Genomic DNA, 21082 nt, shown 5'->3' with positions numbered 1-21082 from the left:
CTGTGTCAGCAGGGACATTAGATGGCCAGTAGTACAGTGTCATCAGGGACATTAGATGGTCAGTAGTAACGTGGCAGCAGGGACATTAGATGGCTAGTAGTAAAGTGTCAGCAGGGACATTAGTTGGCCAGTAGTAACGTGGCAGCAGGGACATTAGATGGCTAGTAGTAAAGTGTCAGCAGGGACATTAGATGGCTAGTAGTAACGTGGCAGCAGGGATATTAGATGGGCAGTAGTACAGTGTCAGCAGGGACATTAGTTGGACAGTAGTGCAGCGGCAGCAGGGACATTAGATGGCCAGTAGTACAGTGTCAGCAGGGACATTAGATGGTCAGTAGTACAGTGTCAGCAGGGACATTAGTTGGCCAGTAGTGCAGCGGCAGCAGTGACATTAGATGGCCAGTAGTACAGTGGCAGCAGAGACATTAAATGGTCAGTAGTTCCGTGGCAGCAGGGACATTACATGGTCAGTAGTTCCGTGGCAGCAGGGACATTACATGGTCAGTAGTAACGTGGCAGCAGGGACATTAGATGGCCAGTAGTAACGTGGCAGCAGGGACATTAGATGGCCAGTAGTACAGTGCCAGCAGGAACATTGGATGGCCAGTAGTACAGTGTCAGTAGGGACATTAGATGGCGAGTAGTACAGTGGCAGCAGGGACATTAGATGGCCAGTAGTTCTGTGGCAGCAGCGACATTAGATGGCCAGTAGTACAGTGGCAGCAGAGACATTAAATGGCCAGTAGTTCCGTGGCAGCAGGGACATTAGATGGCCAGTAGTTCCGTGGCAGCAGGGACATTACATGGTCAGTAGTACAGTGTCAGCAGGGACATTAGATGGCCAGTAGTACAGTGTCAGCAGGGACATTAGATGGCTAGTAGTACAGTGTCAGCAGGGACATTAGATGGCTAGTAGTACAGTGGCAGCAGGGACATTACATGGTCAGTAGTACAGTGTCAGCAGGGACATTAGATGGCTAGTAGTACAGTGGCAGCAGGGACATTAGATGGCTAGTAGTACAGTGGCAGCAGCGACATTAGATGGCCAGTAGTACAGTGGCAGCAGAGACATTAAATGGCCAGTAGTTCCGTGCCAGCAGGGACATTAGATGGCTAGTAGTACAGTGGCAGCAGCGACATTAGATGGCCAGTAGTACAGTGGCAGCAGAGACATTAAATGGCCAGTAGTTCCGTGGCAGCAGGGACATTACATGGTCAGTAGTACAGTGTCAGCAGGGACATTAGATGGCTAGTAGTACAGTGGCAGCAGGGACATTAGATGGCTAGTAGTTCCGTGGCAGCAGGGACATTACATGGTCAGTAGTACAGTGTCACCAGGGACATTAGATGGCTAGTAGTACAGTGTCAGCAGGGACATTAGATGGCTAGTAGTACAGTGGAAGCAGGGACATTACATGGTCAGTAGTACAGTGTCAGCAGGGACATTAGATGGCTAGTAGTACAGTGTCAGCAGGGACATTAGATGGCTAGTAGTACAGTGTCAGCAGGGACATTAGATGGCTAGTAGTACAGTGTCAGCAGGGACATTAGATGGCTAGTAGTACAGTGGCAGCAGGGACATTAGATGGCTAGTAGTACAGTGGCAGCAGGGACATTACATGGTCAGTAGTACAGTGTCAGCAGGGACATTAGATGGCTAGTAGTACAGTGGCAGCAGGGACATTAGATGGCTAGTAGTACAGTGGCAGCAGGGACATTAGATGGCCAGCATTACTGTGTCAGCAGGGACATTAGATGGCTAGTAGTAAAGTGTCAGCAGGGACATTAGATGGTCATTAGTACAGTGTCAGCAGGGACATTAGATGGCTAGTAGTACAGTGTCAGCAGGGACATTAGATGGCTAGTAGTACAGTGGCAGCAGGGACATTACATGGTCAGTAGTACAGTGTCAGCAGGGACATTAGATGGCTAGTAGTACAGTGGCAGCAGCGACATTAGATGGCCAGTAGTACAGTGGCAGCAGAGACATTAAATGGCCAGTAGTTCCGTGCCAGCAGGGACATTAGATGGCTAGTAGTACAGTGGCAGCAGCGACATTAGATGGCCAGTAGTACAGTGGCAGCAGAGACATTAAATGGCCAGTAGTTCCGTGGCAGCAGGGACATTACATGGTCAGTAGTACAGTGTCAGCAGGGACATTAGATGGCTAGTAGTACAGTGGCAGCAGGGACATTACATGGTCAGTAGTACAGTGTCAGCAGGGACATTAGATGGCTAGTAGTACAGTGTCAGCAGGGACATTAGATGGCTAGTAGTACAGTGTCAGCAGGGACATTAGATGGCTAGTAGTACAGTGTCAGCAGGGACATTAGATGGCTAGTAGTACAGTGGCAGCAGGGACATTAGATGGCTAGTAGTACAGTGGCAGCAGGGACATTACATGGTCAGTAGTACAGTGTCAGCAGGGACATTACATGGCTAGTAGTACAGTGGCAGCAGGGACATTAGATGGCTAGTAGTACAGTGTCAGCAGGGACATTACATGGCTAGTAGTACAGTGGCAGCAGGGACATTAGATGGCTAGTAGTACAGTGGCAGCAGGGACATTAGATGGCTAGTAGTAAAGTGTCAGCAGGGACATTAGATGGTCATTAGTACAGTGTCAGCAGGAACATTAGATGGCTAGTAGTACAGTGTCAGCAGGGACATTAGATGGCTAGTAGTACAGTGTCAGCAGGGACATTAGATGGCTAGTAGTACAGTGTCAGCAGGGACATTAGATGGCTAGTAGTACAGTGGCAGCAGGGACATTACATGGTCAGTAGTACAGTGTCAGCAGGGACATTAGATGGCTAGTAGTACAGGGTCAGCAGGGACATTAGATGGCTAGTAGTACAGTGTCAGCAGGGACATTAGATGGCTAGTAGTACAGTGTCAGCAGGGACATTAGATGGCTAGTAGTACAGTGGCAGCAGGGACATTACATGGTCAGTAGTACAGTGTCAGCAGGGACATTACATGGCTAGTAGTACAGTGGCAGCAGGGACATTAGATGGCTAGTAGTACAGTGTCAGCAGGGACAATACATGGCTAGTAGTACAGTGGCAGCAGGGACATTAGATGGCTAGTAGTACAGTGTCAGCAGGGACATTACATGGCTAGTAGTACAGTGGCAGCAGGGACATTAGATGGCTAGTAGTACAGTGGCAGCAGGGACATTAGATGGCCAGTAGTACAGTGTCAGCAGGGACATTAGATGGCTAGTAGTACAGTGTCAGCAGGGACATTACATGGCCAGTAGTACAGTGGCAGCAGGGCCATTAGATGGCCAGTAGTACAGTGTCAGCAGGGACATTAGATGGCCAGTAGTACAGTGTCAGCAGGAACATTAGATGGCTAGTAATACAGTGGCAGCAGGGACATTAGATGGCCAGTAGTACAGTGTCAGCTGGAACATTAGATGGCTAGTAATACAGTGGCAGCAGGGACATTAGATGGCCAGTAGTACAGTGTCAGCAGGGACATTAGATGGCTAGTAGTACAGTGTCAGCAGGGACATTAGATGGCTAGTAGTACAGTGGCAGCAGCGACATTAGATGGCTAGTAGTACAGTGTCAGCAGGAACATTAGATGGCTAGTAATACAGTGTCAGCAGGGACATTAGATGGCCAGTAGTACAGTGTCAGCAGGGACATTAGATGGCTAGTAGTACAGTGTCAGCAGGGACATTAGATGGCTAGTAGTACAGTGGCAGCAGCGACATTAGATGGCTAGTAGTACAGTGTCAGCAGGAACATTAGATGGCTAGTAATACAGTGTCAGCAGGGACATTAGATGGCCAGTAGTACAGTGTCAGCAGGGACATTAGATGGCTAGTAGTACAGTGTCAGCAGGGACATTAGATGGTCAGTAGTACAGTGTCAGCAGGGACATTAGATGGCTAGTAGTACAGTGTCAGCAGGAACATTAGATGGCTAGTAGTACAGTGTCAGCAGGAACATTAGATGGCTAGTAATACAGTGGCAGCAGGGACATTAGATGGCTAGTAGTACAGTGTCAGCAGGGACATTACATGGCTAGTAGTACAGTGTCAGCAGGGACATTAGATGGCTAGTAGTACAGTGTCAGCAGGAACATTAGATGGCTAGTAGTACAGTGTCAGCAGGAACATTAGATGGCTAGTAATACAGTGGCAGCAGGGACATTAGATGGCCAGTAGTACAGTGTCAGCAGGGACATTAGATGGCCGGTAGTACCGTGGCAGCAGGGACATTAGATGGCCAGTAGTACAGTGGCAGCAGGGACATTAGATGGGCAGTAGTACAGTGGCAGCAGGGACATTACATGGCTAGTAGTACAGTGTCAGCAGGGATATTAGATGGGCAGTAGTACAGTGTCAGCAGGGACATTAGATGGCTAGTAGTACAGTGGCAGCAGGGATATTAGATGGCTAGTAGTACAGTGTCAGCAGGGACATTAGATGGCCAGTAGTACAGTGTCAGCAGGGACATTAGATGGCTAGTAGTACAGTGTCAGCAGGGACATTAGATGGCCAGTAGTACAGTGTCAGCAGGGATATTAGATGGTCAGTAGTACAGTGTCAGCAGGGATATTAGATGGCCAGTAGTACAGTGTCAGTAGGGACATTAGATGGCCAGTAGTACAGTGTCAGCAGGGATATTAGATGGCCAGTAGTACAGTGTCAGCAGGGACATTAGATGGCCAGTAGTACAGTGTCAGCAGGGATATTAGATGGCCAGTAGTACAGTGTCAGCAGGAACATTAGATGGCCAGTAGTACAGTGTCAGCAGGGATATTAGATGGCCAGTAGTACAGTGTCAGCAGGAACATTAGATGGCCAGTAGTACAGTGTCAGCAGGGATATTAGATGGCCAGTAGTACAGTGTCAGCAGGAACATTAGATGGCTAGTAATACAGTGTCAGCAGGAACATTAGATGGCTAGTAATACAGTGGCAGCAGGGACATTAGATGGCTAGTAATACAGTGGCAGCAGGGACATTAGATGGCCAGTAGTACAGTGTCAGCAGGAACATTAGATGGCCAGTAGTACAGTGGCAGCAGGAACATTAGATGGCCAGTAGTACAGTGTCAGCAGGAACATTAGATGGCCAGTAGTACAGTGTCAGTAGGGACATTAGATGGCCAGTAGTATAGTGGCAGCAGGGACATTAGATGGGCAGTAGTACAGTGTCAGTAGGGACATTAGATGGCCAGTAGTACAGTGTCAGTAGGGACATTAGATGGCTAGTAGTACAGTGTCAGCAGGAACATTAGATGGCTAGTAATACAGTGGCAGCAGGGACATTAGATGGGCAGTAGTACAGTGGCAGCAGGAACATTAGATGGCCAGTAGTACAGTGTCAGCAGGGACATTAGATGGCCAGTAGTACAGTGTCAGCAGGGACATTAGATGGCCAGTAGTACAGTGTCAGCAGGAACATTAGATGGCCAGTAGTACAGTGTCAGCAGGGACATTAGATGGCCAGTAGTACAGTGTCAGCAGGGACATTAGATGGCCAGTAGTACAGTGTCAGCAGGGACATTAGATGGCCAGTAGTTCCGTGGCAGCAGGGACATTAGATGGGCAGTAGTAAAGTGTCAGCAGGGACATTAGATGGGCAGTAGTACAGTGTCAGCAGGGACATTAGATGGCTAGTAATACAGTGGCAGCAGGGACATTAGATGGCTAGTAATACAGTGGCAGCAGGGACATTAGATGGCTAGTAATACAGTGGCAGCAGGGACATTAGATGGCCAGCATTACTGTGTCAGCAGGGACATTAGATGGCTAGTAGTAAAGTGTCAGCAGGGACATTAGATGGTCATTAGTACAGTGTCAGCAGGAACATTACATGGCTAGTAGTACAGTGGCAGCAGGGACATTAGATGGCTAGTAGTACAGTGTCAGCAGGGACATTAGATGGCCAGTAGTACAGTGTCAGCAGGGACATTAGATGGCCAGTAGTACAGTGTCAGCAGGGACATTAGATGGCCAGTAGTACAGTGTCAGCAGGAACATTAGATGGCTAATAATACAGTGGCAGCAGGGACATTAGATGGCCAGTAGTTCAGTGTCAGCAGGAACATTAGATGGCCAGTAGTACAGTGTCAGCAGGGACATTAGATGGCCAGTAGTACAGTGTCAGCAGGAACATTAGATGGCTAGTAGTACAGTGTCAGCAGGGACATTAGATGGCCAGTAGTACAGTGTCAGCAGGGACATTAGATGGCTAGTAGTACAGTGTCAGCAGGAACATTAGATGGCTAGTAGTACAGTGTCAGCAGGAACATTAGATGGCTAGTAGTACAGTGTCAGCAGGGACATTAGATGGCCAGTAGTACAGTGTCAGCAGGGACATTAGATGGCCAGTAGTACAGTGTCAGCAGGGACATTAGATGGCCAGTAGTACAGTGTCAGCAGGAACATTAGATGGCTAGTAATACAGTGGCAGCAGGGACATTAGATGGCCAGTAGTACAGTGTCAGCAGGAACATTAGATGGCCAGTAGTACAGTGTCAGCAGGGACATTAGATGGCTAGTAGTACAGTGTCAGCAGGGACATTAGATGGCTAGTAGTACAGTGTCAGCAGGAACATTAGATGGCTAGTAATACAGTGGCAGCAGGGACATTAGATGGCCAGTAGTACAGTGTCAGCAGGAACATTAGATGGCCAGTAGTACAGTGTCAGCAGGGACATTAGATGGCCAGTAGTACAGTGTCAGCAGGAACATTAGATGGCTAGTAGTACAGTGTCAGCAGGGACATTAGATGGCCAGTAGTACAGTGTCAGCAGGGACATTAGATGGCTAGTAGTACAGTGTCAGCAGGAACATTAGATGGCTAGTAGTACAGTGTCAGCAGGAACATTAGATGGCCAGTAGTACAGTGTCAGCAGGGACATTAGATGGCCAGTAGTACAGTGTCAGCAGGGACATTAGATGGCTAGTAGTACAGTGTCAGCAGGAACATTAGATGGCTAGTAATACAGTGGCAGCAGGGACATTAGATGGCCAGTAGTACAGTGTCAGCAGGAACATTAGATGGCTAGTAATACAGTGGCAGCAGGGACATTAGATGGCCAGTAGTACAGTGTCAGCAGGGACATTAGATGGCTAGTAGTACAGTGTCAGCAGGGACATTAGATGGCTAGTAGTACAGTGGCAGCAGCGACATTAGATGGCTAGTAGTACAGTGTCAGCAGGAACATTAGATGGCTAGTAATACAGTGGCAGCAGGGACATTAGATGGCCAGTAGTACAGTGTCAGCAGGGACATTAGATGGCTAGTAGTACAGTGTCAGCAGGGACATTAGATGGCTAGTAGTACAGTGGCAGCAGCGACATTAGATGGCTAGTAGTACAGTGTCAGCAGGAACATTAGATGGCTAGTAATACAGTGGCAGCAGGGACATTAGATGGCTAGTAGTACAGTGTCAGCAGGGACATTAGATGGTCAGTAGTACAGTGTCAGCAGGGACATTAGATGGCTAGTAGTACACAGTGTCAGCAGGAACATTAGATGGCTAGTAGTACAGTGTCAGCAGGAACATTAGATGGCTAGTAATACAGTGGCAGCAGGGACATTAGATGGCTAGTAGTACAGTGTCAGCAGGGACATTACATGGCTAGTAGTACAGTGTCAGCAGGGACATTAGATGGCTAGTAGTACAGTGTCAGCAGGAACATTAGATGGCTAGTAGTACAGTGTCAGCAGGAACATTAGATGGCCAGTAATACAGTGTCAGCAGGGACATTAGATGGCCAGTAGTACAGTGTCAGCAGGGACATTAGATGGCCGGTAGTACCGTGGCAGCAGGGACATTAGATGGCCAGTAGTACAGTGGCAGCAGGGACATTAGATGGGCAGTAGTACAGTGGCAGCAGGGACATTACATGGCTAGTAGTACAGTGTCAGCAGGGATATTAGATGGGCAGTAGTACAGTGTCAGCAGGGACATTAGATGGCTAGTAGTACAGTGGCAGCAGGGATATTAGATGGCTAGTAGTACAGTGTCAGCAGGGACATTAGATGGCCAGTAGTACAGTGTCAGCAGGGACATTAGATGGCTAGTAGTACAGTGTCAGCAGGGACATTAGATGGCCAGTAGTACAGTGTCAGCAGGGATATTAGATGGTCAGTAGTACAGTGTCAGCAGGGATATTAGATGGCCAGTAGTACAGTGTCTGTAGGGACATTAGATGGCCAGTAGTACAGTGTCAGCAGGGATATTAGATGGCCAGTAGTACAGTGTCAGCAGGGATATTAGATGGCCAGTAGTACAGTGTCAGCAGGAACATTAGATGGCCAGTAGTACAGTGTCAGCAGGGATATTAGATGGCCAGTAGTACAGTGTCAGCAGGAACATTAGATGGCCAGTAGTACAGTGTCAGCAGGGATATTAGATGGCCAGTAGTACAGTGTCAGCAGGAACATTAGATGGCTAGTAATACAGTGTCAGCAGGAACATTAGATGGCTAGTAATACAGTGGCAGCAGGGACATTAGATGGCTAGTAATACAGTGGCAGCAGGGACATTAGATGGCCAGTACTACAGTGTCAGCAGGAACATTAGATGGCCAGTAGTACAGTGGCAGCAGGAACATTAGATGGCCAGTAGTACAGTGTCAGCAGGAACATTAGATGGCCAGTAGTACAGTGTCAGTAGGGACATTAGATGGCCAGTAGTACAGTGGCAGCAGGGACATTAGATGGGCAGTAGTACAGTGTCAGTAGGGACATTAGATGGCCAGTAGTACAGTGTCAGTAGGGACATTAGATGGCTAGTAGTACAGTGTCAGCAGGAACATTAGATGGCTAGTAATACAGTGGCAGCAGGGACATTAGATGGGCAGTAGTACAGTGGCAGCAGGAACATTAGATGGCCAGTAGTACAGTGTCAGCAGGGACATTAGATGGCCAGTAGTACAGTGTCAGCAGGGACATTAGATGGCCAGTAGTACAGTGTCAGCAGGAACATTAGATGGCCAGTAGTACAGTGTCAGCAGGGACATTAGATGGCCAGTAGTACAGTGTCAGCAGGGACATTAGATGGCCAGTAGTACAGTGTCAGCAGGGACATTAGATGGCCAGTAGTTCCGTGGCAGCAGGGACATTAGATGGGCAGTAGTAAAGTGTCAGCAGGGACATTAGATGGCCAGTAGTACAGTGTCAGCAGGGACATTAGATGGCCAGTAGTACAGTGTCAGCAGGGACATTAGATGGGCAGTAGTACAGTGTCAGCAGGACATCAGACCATCTGGCACAGATACTAATGTCCTGTAACCATAGCAGTGAGGTAGATTTTTGTGTACTGTGTGAATTTGTGAACTAGCAAATAATCATTACTTTTCCTGTGTCCATTTTATATGTTTATTTTTACCCAAACAGCAACCTGGAAAAGTCTGACAGATGGCAACTCTAATGTTATAGCAGAACAGCTTGTTCAGGTTTTTGCAAAAGCAACAGATGAGTCCTCCATCAGGGGCCATCACTGAATTCACAGGTGACTTCTAAGGTACAATGTGGAACAGAATGAAAACTACCAGAGGGACAAACAGAGAAGTTTCATGGGCACAAGTTTTTGTCAAGTAGATTATTTTTGATCTTTAGATAGATAGATAGATAGATAGATAGATAGATAGATAGATAGATAGATAGATAGATAGATAGATAGATAGATAGATAGATAGAGGGGTTAAAGTGAGTTACATTGGAACCTCCTCCGGCTCACCTAACCCAGAATGTCAGCCGGCGTGCAGGGAGATACTGGGCGACCGCTGAGATTTTGTTACCAGCAGGCACCCGGCTCTTTCTCCACAATGGCAGCTGGAGGCAGGAGCTACACATTATGAGTACGCGCTCGCCCTTACACATAATGCCTACATTAGTGCTCCTAACACATACTGCCCACAGTAGTACCAGATACACATAATGCCAGTTACCCATGATGTTTCCAGTATAGTGCCAGTTACACGTAATGTCCCCAGTATAGTACCAGTTACCCATAATGTCCCCAGTATAGTGCCAGTTACACATAATGTCCCCAGTATAGTGACAGTTACACATAATGTCCCCAGTATAGTGACAGTTACCCATAATGTTCCCAGTATTGTGTCAGTTACACATAATGTCCCCAGTATAGTGACAGTTACCCATAATGTCCCTAGTATAGTGCCAGTTACACATAATGTCCCCAGTATAGTGCCAGTTACACATAATGTCCCCAGTATAGTGACAGTTACCCATAATGTCCCCAGTATAGTGCCAGTTACCAATAATGTCCCCAGTATAGTGCCAGTTACACATAATGTCCCCAGTATAGTGACAGTTACACATAATGTCCCCAGTATAGTGACAGTTACCCATAATGTCCCCAGTATAGTGCCAGTTACACATAATGTCCCCAGTATAGTGCCAGTTACCCATAATGTCCCCAGTATAGTGACAGTTACCCATAATGTCCCCAGTATAGTGCCAGGTATACATAATGTCCCCAGCAGGGCACACACAACCACTGCAGCACAGGTTCCATGCAGACTTCTGCACACCACCTCCTCTGATCAGCAACAGCCTTCGGTGAACAAGTCTTATAGAATCCGGGCACAGGAGTCTTGGAAGACACGCAGGGGACACACTCATGCAGACAGCTCTTAGAGCGCCCTCATAACCCACGTCCTCATCGGCTGCCAGGTCACACCCTCTCCTAGTCCCGCCCAGAGTTGCCTTGGCCGTGGTAATCCATGTCCTCCTCCATTCGTCCCCCTCTGTCAGCTGTTGCCCCCTCCTAGTGCCGCATGCTGCCGTCCCCCTAACTCACGTCCTCCTCTGTCGCATGCCATCCCCCTCCTAGTCCCGTCTGTACAGTGGTTTCCCTGACTCCCTGGCAGGACCAGGTGAAATGACTTTGCGGGCCGCGGGCCAGATATTCCCCACCACTGGGATAGATAGGTAGATAAATAGATAGTTTACTTAGTACCTCAGTCAGTTTGATTTATCTATCTGAACTCAAACATGGATATACTTAAAACCTGGACTGTAATGGTGGAGTTTGGGGAACTCTGCAGTATGGTATACATACAGATTGAGGCAAAAAAAAAAAAAAATGTTAACAATAAAGGCATGATAAATGCTAATTAGAATTGCAGTATATAATCTACAAGGGGTGTGGATCATTGGGCGACCCCTTATGGTTGACATACACATGGTCGACAGGCTCAAAGTAGACACAGGTACAAAAAGTCGGCACAGTCAAAAGGTTGACATGGAAATGGTCGACAATTTTTTTTTGGGGTGTCATTTTGTATGTTGAACCATGTAAAAGCCAAATTAGATGGAAACATGTACCCACGCGGGCTCCCTCTCTTTACTATTCCCAATCGTAGTCCACATGGATGGTAAAGTATGACACATTTGGAAAAATATTAACACCATGCTTTTTTTTTTTTCTACTAACCTGTAAAATCTGGTAGTTTTTTTGCCTCCCCTACCAAGTAATATAATAGTACTAAATATATACAGCAGAGCTCTGGGTCACCAGGAGATCTGTTAAGCCATAGTACAAGGGAGGGCGAGTGATCAATCTTGTCGGAGTGTTGCCACACCAAGTTGCAAATAATTTGATGCCCTCCGTAAACGCTGCTCTGGCGCTTGGCAGAAGAGACTGTGAACACTTTGTCTTGGGGATGTGATTGGCCCACCTGATCCCCCTCCCATCCTCACTGTATAATAGAATTAAGTGTGTGTTTTAGGAGCAAAGGTATTAATAATGATGGCACTGCCAAAAGCTGCTGACCTGGCACATTGGAGGAGTCTTTGACATTTGTGAAAGACTACTCTTGGGAATTTGCCACTGCCATGTGCACATTATGTCAGCTTCCGGAGCCGGCTGCAGGAGTGGGATCATAAGATCCCTCTCCTCCGAATATGTCCCCATAGGCATAAAACATTTATGCTACCTGAGGATAGGGTAAACCAACGTGGCCGAACACAGATAAGCTTCGCTTTGAGAGTTTGGTACATAATTATCAGTGGCAAACGCAGGATTTCTAGAGGGGGGTTTCCAAATGTAATCCACAGTCTACCACTCTGCAGAACATGGAATACAGTATCAAATTAATATGTAACACTATAGATGGTCTATAGTACAGACTGTATCAAACATTTAAATAATATAAATAAAGATAAGTGGTCATGAAAAAGGTTAGACATACTATAATAAATACTATAATAAATAAATACGCAAATACAATGGAACCAGTACTACACTCTCTAGGCACACGTTCTTCCACCTCATGATAAGGCTCCTGTCTCTTCTTCCTGGTAGCTACTCTCTGGTCCAGTGCTCAGATCCACACACCGCAAACTTGATAGAAGAAGCTGCTACCACTGGGCATGTGTAGCAGCTCTGCTCTTTCTCTTAACTTGCATGATGTGGAAGCAGCTCTAGTAAATCGTATTATATACCGTTGGTATTGTCAAAATTTGAGCCAAGAGAAGGGGGGTTTCCGAGCAACCAGAACCCCCCCCCCCCCCCCCCCCCCCGCGTTTGCCTGTGATTATGGGGACTTGCAGCAGTGATACATAACATTATGCAGAAACTGTCATTCCTGCATCATTTTATGAAAATCACCTTGATAAATATGCCCCATAGCCAATTTTATTTTCCGAATAATTTTTCAAAAATTACGAATTGTGATGCATTACCTAATCTGGTGGTGTTCACTAATATTTACCTAATCTGGTGGTGTTCACTAATATCAGCTGGCTTGCAGCTCCACCGAGTTCATTTGTAGCCTCCACCTGTACCTGATATTCGCAGCCAAATCTATCACTGTCATAGAAGAAGGAGCAGTAATTGGTGCTTGTATTGCAGACAGTTGTTGTACCATATGGCCTGCCAATGAGAAAATAAACACCTCTAGAGAAGCACTGCAATAACAATTGCAAGTCATGGTGAAGAAAGAGAACACACACTGAACTTACGTTTCTGTAGTCACTATGAAAGTGGTTGGAATTATTGTGTCTTTTCCTGGCCTCCAGGTACAAGTGATATTTTCTTTGTGGTAGTAAACACAGGATATATTTTGAGGAGTTTCTGGTGGATCTGTAAATACAGTAAATCATTAGAGAACTCTTAAGCACAAATTAAGGGTCTGCACAACGGTAGCCTTGCAGCACAAATGCTGTGTGTATACCATACTCTTCTTTTTGCAGTATTGCTCCCATTTATACATGCATAGCTTAGTATATCAGGATGGCAGGGAATAACAAATCTGATCCTTCTAATGGGAGGAAGTTTGTGATTCAGGGGATCAGGTGCAGGAAAGTGCCACCCACCAAGATGAGCCTCATGATGCATTTGGCAGTCACCCCTGGTTTAGTTAGTGACTACCGGGTCTCTTCAACCTACAGTACATAACACAATCTTTACATTTGCTTGATGATGGTGATAGTTCTCTGGTTTATACTTTCTAGGATGCAACAAAATATTTTTAAAAAAATTTTTTTAAATTGCACATAAACCAAAATAATGGCAACACTAAAATGTACAATATTAGATAAAGACTGTTATGATATTCCGCTACTCACATGACTTGTTTAAGACATAAATTAGACACAAACAAACTGTATTTTGGGAGAAAACATAAACATTGCAATTAGGGAGCCTGAGGACCACGAGAAAGGTTGCAGAAGACAGTAGCTTCAGGCAAGCCAATTTAGACTTGATCTAACTAATCTACAGAAACCCGATGACCTGAGCCAGCTGCCTAAAACAGTTGGAGCATCATCAGTAAGGAAATTGGTGCCTAGAAGTGGGTCTAGTCACACACCTACTTCTTCCTATGTTGTACCTCATGTCCTGAGAGTCAAAAGTTGAAATGGTGTCAAAAACAAAATAAATATAAAATAATATAACATGTAGAGCATCTTTCAGTAGATATGTTATCGTTACATTATGTCCTTTAAGGATACAAGGAGTGTGGGGATTAGAAGTTGAATGACTGTTGCATGGAGGAGGGACGTACTGTATTCTGGAAAGTGATCACGTGGGAGACGGGACTGGGAAATGATTTGACTATGGACGACACAAGATAGGAAGAGAGTCACCAAGCTTGGGACGTACAGTAACTATCGTTTTTATTTATCATTGAAATTGCCATATGGGGTAAAAGTGGGGAGAGAGAGAAATATAAATTATGTTTTACCTGGATTCAAATAAAAAGGAATATGGATATAAGTTTATATAATTACAAATGTCATTAGTGTGAGAAGGAATACATATTTGGGTATCTATTGCACAGATGGGGTATGGGGTATACAGCAGAAGATTTGGATACTATGAGAGATGGGGAATAGTGAGGGAATTGGGAGTTATCCTTAAAGTGTCCTGCCTTTATCAGGGCTTTGCCACAAAACTGAAAATGGGTTTTTAGGAGCAGGATATAAGCAACAGAAGTCTGCCTTGGACACTTGACTGTTAGATAACTCGCAACTTTTGCAAATGGTGTTTTTGTGTAATGTTGAGGGAGCTAGTCCGATTGCAGGGTCTACTGCAAAGAGCTGAAAAAGCGCACGTTAGGCTATTATAGAAAATGTAAATATTGAGGAAATTCACCAATATAAATGACCCCGTTGCCGTGGCAGCTCCAGAGGTGGGGCTGCAGGTCAGTTCAAATTTCAAATAGGGGAGCCACACCAACTGGCACCAACTGTCATTCCCAACTGACTTACTGGCAGTTGGTGTGGTTCTCCTTTTTGAATTTTGAACCGAGCTGCAGTCCCACCTCTGGAGCCGCCCCTGCCCTGGTGTATTTTCTGTTGGTTAGGTGTTTTCCAGGAAACTACATGAACATTTAAGATTGTACTAGAAGTACGGTAGTGGGTGATCAGTCACAGAACACATTAATATGTACTTTCCTGCAGTAATATCAGGGGAACACCGCTTTCCTCTCGCCCACATCATCTGAGAGAGTTACAAAGGGGCATATTTAATAATTACCGGGTTTTAGACCAGCAAATTTTAATTTCTAATTGATGCTATTTGTGTCAATAAGAAATTTAATACTGCCCATATGCAATATACTGCCCAATATAAATCCTAAGGGTCAGGGACTCCAAAAGGAGCCTGTCCCTACGATGTGTTCAGAGTGAAGGGACCACATCTTCAGATGGGGTCAGCTGCCGGGGCCAACTCCTCAATGCTTCGTATTCCGTAACTTGGTGAATCTGACAGCTTTGTAAATCCTGTCAGAAATGGAAGGGCCATTACTGGTATGGAGATATCTGCAGCGGTCCCTTCATGGTACATTCAGAAGATACATAATATTTGCGGTTATAATTGATAAATAGACCTCATAGGTGAAAATTAAGGAGTCAACGTGATCAAACATCATTAACAACCTTCTCATGTAACTTTGCACAATGGACTAATTTTAAGAAATTCAAGAGCTAAATGACCTGAATGAGCATAGTAATAGGAACAGTGACTATAGCTTATTGTATGGGAATATGGCATTATTCCATCAAGTACTCACATCCAGTCCAAATGTCAATTGCATCCAGGAGCTGTTTATCAGGTGCGTAGATACAACATTCCACTGTGACAGATGGGGCCGTCAGATTGCCAATGGTGACACTGATGACAGTCTCATTTATCCTATCATACTGTGCAGAAGTAATATCTGAACCCAAACTCCAGAAGGAATTACTTGTCAGGCTACTGTTGTCCAGCTTACAGAAAATTGTGGTGTTTGTTCCCTTTTGAACAAAATGCACACGTGGAAATATCCCCCCACCGACTGAAGATTCCGAACCTAGAAATGGAAACAAAACACACACAGATATTAATGCCAAAACATGTACAATGCCTTCAAAAGTATAACACAGAAATCAGAGATGAGAAATTAACCTATAAGTAAATGTTCTATTCCTTAAAAAAACATATAGAAAGTGTTACAGAACTTGCAGCATGTAAATGACCTTTTCAGGTGTTATAAGGGTAGTAATGTAGAAAAAAAAATGACTGTACTAATTGCCTGCCAAACATTAAAATAACAGCAATTAGTTATTATTTGCATGTGTATGTGAGAAGTGAATTGCAACTGAAAAGGCAACTTACAAAGATGCAAAATGTGCAACTGCCACATATTTGTGTAAATGTCCCTGTACCAGGGGCGTAGCCAGAACTTTGTGGGCCCCATATCAAAATTTTGAAGGGGCCCCTGTCCCAATATTTCTAGAAAGACACCTTTCTGCAGCAGTTGTTACTGTTATGCCTCATAACAGTGCCCTAGTTCATATTGGCCCTCATTCCGAGTTGTTCGCTCGGAGATTTTCATCGCATCGCAGTGAGAATTCTCTTAGTGCGCATGCGCAATGTTCGCACTGCGACTGCGCCAAGTAACTTTACTATGAAGAAAGTAAGTTTACTCACGGCTTTTTCATCGCTCCGACGTTCGCATTGTGATTGACAGGAAATGGGTGTTACTGGGCGGATGCACGGCGTTTTAGGGGCGTGTGGCTGGAAACGCTACCGTTTCCGGAGAAAACGCAGGAGTGGCCGGGGAAACGGTGGGTGTGCCTGGGCGAACGCTGGGTGTGTTTATGACGTCAGCCAGGACCGAAAAGCACTGAACTGATCGCACAGGCAGAGTAAGTCTGAAGCTACTCAAAAACTGCTAACTCGTTTGTAATCGCAATATTGCGCATACATCGGACGCACATTTAAGAAGCTAAGATTCACTCCCAGTAGGCGGCGGCTTAGCGTGTGTAACTCTGCTACATTCGCCTTGCGAGCGATCAACTCGGAATGAGGGCCATTATGTCACATTGCAGGGCTGCCAGTATAAACTATGTAACACAGCTTTCCCAACTTGCATTATGGCAGATAGTGTACCCATTTCATACTGTATTAAACCACATTACAGTGTCCCTAGTCCATATTATGTAACATTATAAATAATGCCCACCAGTTCATTTTATACCACATTACAATGAGTAGGCCCAGGAGCATATTGTACCTTTAAATATTGCAGGCACCATAGCAAAAGGTTGTAAGGGCCATTATGTACTCCCAATAGTGAAAAATGTATATAACACATGTCATTTGACAGGGAAGGTGGGCTCCTCTTCAGCTCTGGGCCCCATAGCAGCTGCACTCGCTGCACCTATGGTAGCTACGTCCTTGCCCTGTACATCTATAGATGTGTAAAGTGGACAAGTAACCATTTGCTTACATCTCCGAATGTGTCCCAAAGTGATAGGGCTCTAGAGGGTGGCCTAGTAAATCTAACTATTTAGAGCACATTAATATAATTTCAACAATATGAAGTACAAATTACCTGTTGTATGTATTTTCAACAGCATGGCTAAAAGCCACTGTATACAGGCAAACATCTTCCAGTCAGCGACTAAAAGAGAAAAGTGGTATGTATAAAAAAAAAATATACATTGACGAACATGATTTGAGCGCTTAAAAATGTCCATTTTGTTATTCTACTCACAATTTATTTATTTTAAACTTATTTTTAATTGACACAACATGTCGACTCCTTCAAATTCCTAGGGTCAAAAATTTCCCAAGACCTCAAATGGGGATCCAACATGAGCACTGTCATAAAGAAGACCCAGCAGCGGATGTTCTTTCTGAGGCAACTCAGGAAATTCAACATCCCGCAGAAGCTGCTGCTCATCTTCTACACAGCGATCGTAGAATCGGTCCTATGTTCCTCGATCACAGTCTGGTATGGAGCTGCCGATGAGAGTGACAGACGGAGGCTGCAAAGGGTGGTGAGGACAGCTGAAAAGATTGTTGGGGCTGACCTCCGTCCTGTCCTGGAATTATACCAGTCAAGGGTCAGGAAGCGAGCGGAGAAAGGCGTGGCAGATATGCTGCACCCAGGTCACAAACTGTTTGAAGCGCTTCCATCAGGCAGACGCTACAGGTCCATCCCCGCGAAGTTGACCAGATCCATTAAAAGCTTCTTCCCACTAGCTGTCCTCCGGCTAAACAATAAATAAAAAGTCTAACATGTATATATGTCTAACATGTCGAGTTTATCATATAGTTGCAATGTACACTATGAACTCATACGTGTAATGTTTGTAATGTATGCTACGTTTTCCCCCTTCATGTTGCTGCTTGGCGATACACTGTACAGCAAAAAAATCCTAGTATACCTGAGTACACCTGGCCAATAACGCTGATTCTGATTCCACAATGTATAAAACTGAGAGAAAAGTGTGTACAAAATTGTCATAAAACGATTAATTTTCAAACAGGACTTATTGTTGTCGAGTACTTGTGTTTTTCATGGAGGCTATGGTGGATATAAAATTTTCCCTGAAGAGACATCGGGGAGTAAAAACCCCCAATGTTTCTTCGGGTGCTGTGGTGGGGCTATTCGATTAGCTCTGCCAGTAAAAACGTGCATTAACACCCGTAAACACACAGGTTCAGTGAAACCGGTGTGTTATCAGGTGAAATAGCCCGCTGTTATCTGGGAATTTGCTTCGCCTGCCGGAGGCAGGTGAAACAAAATCCCCGATAAGCCACGGCATGCGCCGGCTTATCCGGGCTAATTAGTAGAGATGAGCGGGTTCGGTTTCTTTGAATCCGAACCCGCACGAACTTCACTTTTTTTTTCACGGGTCCGAGCGACTCGGATCTTCCCGCCTTGCTCGGTTAACCCGAGCGCGCCCGAACGTCATCATGACGCTGTCGGATTCTCGCGAGACTCGGATTCTATATAAGGAGCCGCGCGTCGCCGCCATTTTCACACGTGCATTGAGATTGATAGGGAGAGGACGTGGCTGGCGTCCTCTCCATTTAGATTAGATTTAGAAGAGAGAGAGAGAGAGAGAGATTGCTGTGATACTGTAGATTAGAAGAGAGTGCAGAGTGCAGACAGAGTTTAGTGACTGACGACCACAGTGACCAGTGACCACCAGAGACAGTGCAGTTGTTTGTTTTATTTAATATATCCGTTCTCTGCCTGAAAAAAACGATACACAGTCACACAGTGACTCAGTCTGTGTGCACTGCTCAGCCCAGTGTGCTGCACATCAATGTATTGTATATAAAGCTTATAATTGTGGGGGAGACTGGGGAGCACTGCAGGTTGTTATAGCAGGAGCCAGGAGTACATGATAAATAATATTATATTAAAATTAAACAGTGCACACTTTTGCTGCAGGAGTGCCACTGCCAGTGTGACTAGTGGTGACCAGTGCCTGACCACCAGTATATTAGTAGTATTGTATACTATCTCTTTATCAACCAGTCTATATTAGCAGCAGACACAGTACAGTGCGGTAGTTCACGGCTGTGGCTACCTCTGTGTCGGCACTCGGCAGGCAGTCCGTCCATCCATAATTGTATTATATACCACCTAACCGTGGTTTTTTTTTTCTTTCTTTATACCGTCGTCATAGTCATACTAGTTGTTACGAGTATACTACTATCTCTTTATCAACCAGTGTACAGTGCGGTAGTTCACGGCTGTGGCTACCTCTGTGTCGGAACTCGGCAGGCAGTCCGTCCATCCATAATTGTATTATAATATATACCACCTAACCGTGGTTTTTTTTTCGTTCTTTATACCGTCGTCATACTAGTTGTTACGAGTATACTACTATCTCTTTATCAACCAGTGTACAGTGCGGTAGTTCACGGCTGTGGCTACCTCTGTGTCGGAACTCGGCAGGCAGTCCGTCCATCCATAATTGTATTATAATATATACCACCTAACCGTGGTTTTTTTTTCGTTCTTTATACCGTCGTCATACTAGTTGTTACGAGTATACTACTATCTCTTTATCAACCAGTGTACAGTGCGGTAGTTCACGGCTGTGGCTACCTCTGTGTCGGCACTCGGCAGGCAGTCCGTCCAACCATAATTGTATTATATACCACCTAACCGTGGTTTTTTTTTCATTCTTTATACCGTCGTCATACTAGTTGTTACGAGTATACTACTATCTCTTTATCAACCAGTGTACAGTGCGGTAGTTCACGGCTGTGGCTACCTCTGTGTCGGCACTCGGCAGGCAGTCCGTCCAACCATAATTGTATTATATACCACCTAACCGTGGTTTTTTTTTCATTCTTTATACCGTCGTCATACTAGTTGTTACGAGTATACTACTATCTCTTTATCAACCAGTGTACAGTGCGGTAGTTCACGGCTGTGGCTACCTCTGTGTCGGCACTCGGCAGCCCGTCCATAATTGTATATACCAGTGACCTAACCGTGGTTTTTTTTTCTTTCTTTATACATACATACTAGTTACGAGTATACTATCTCTTTATCAACCAGTCTATATATTAGCAGCAGACACAGTACAGTGCGGTAGTTCACGGCTGTGGCTACCTCTGTGTCGGCACTCGGCAGCCCGTCCATAATTGTATATACCACCTAACCGTGGTTTTTTTTTCTTTCTTTATACATACATACTAGTTACGAGTATACTATCTCTTTATCAACCAGTCTATATATTAGCAGCAGACACAGTACAGTGCGGTAGTTCACGGCTGTGGCTACCTCTGTGTCGGCACTCCGCAGCCCGTCCATAATTGTATATACCAGTGACCTAACCGTGGTTTTTTTTTCTTTCTTTATACATACATACTAGTTACGAGTATACTATCTCTTTATCAACCAGTCTATATATTAGCAGCAGACACAGTACAGTGCGGTAGTTCACGGCTGTGGCTACCTCTGTGTCGGCACTCGGCAGCCCGTCCATAATTGTATATACCAGTGACCTAACCGTGGTTTTTTTTTCTTTCTTTATACATACATACTAGTTCCGAGTATACTATCTCTTTATCAACCAGTCTATATATTAGCAGCAGACACAGTACAGTGCGGTAGTTCACGGCTGTGGCTACCTCTGTGTCGGCACTCGGCAGCCCGTCCATAATTGTATATACCAGTGACCTAACCGTGGTTTTTTTTTCTTTCTTTATACATACATACTAGTTACGAGTATACTATCTCTTTATCAACCAGTCTATATATTAGCAGCAGACACAGTACAGTGCGGTAGTTCACGGCTGTGGCTACCTCTGTGTCGGCACTCGGCAGCCCGTCCATAA

At 45.2% G+C, this 21082-nt stretch overlaps 1 protein-coding gene across 1 annotated transcript in view; it reads right to left on the bottom strand.

Annotated features, from left to right (window-relative positions):
* Positions 1-21082, bottom strand: part of IL31RA (interleukin 31 receptor A) — a 102454-nt gene that overhangs the window by 72911 nt on the left and 8461 nt on the right. The window contains exons 2-5 of the mRNA XM_063962497.1: positions 17325-17393; positions 15519-15797; positions 12967-13087; positions 12717-12877 (exon numbers count right to left, since the gene is read on the bottom strand). Of these exons, the coding sequence (XP_063818567.1) occupies positions 12717-12877; positions 12967-13087; positions 15519-15797; positions 17325-17379 (616 nt within the window). The 5' untranslated portion in view covers positions 17380-17393. The remainder of the gene's footprint in view (positions 1-12716; positions 12878-12966; positions 13088-15518; positions 15798-17324; positions 17394-21082) is intronic.

This window comes from Pseudophryne corroboree, chromosome 1, assembly GCF_028390025.1.
Source record: "Pseudophryne corroboree isolate aPseCor3 chromosome 1, aPseCor3.hap2, whole genome shotgun sequence".
NCBI classification, from domain to species: Eukaryota; Metazoa; Chordata; class Amphibia; order Anura; family Myobatrachidae; genus Pseudophryne; species Pseudophryne corroboree.
Note: the sequence above shows the minus strand (reverse complement) of the source record. Positions and strands in the feature narration are given on the sequence as shown.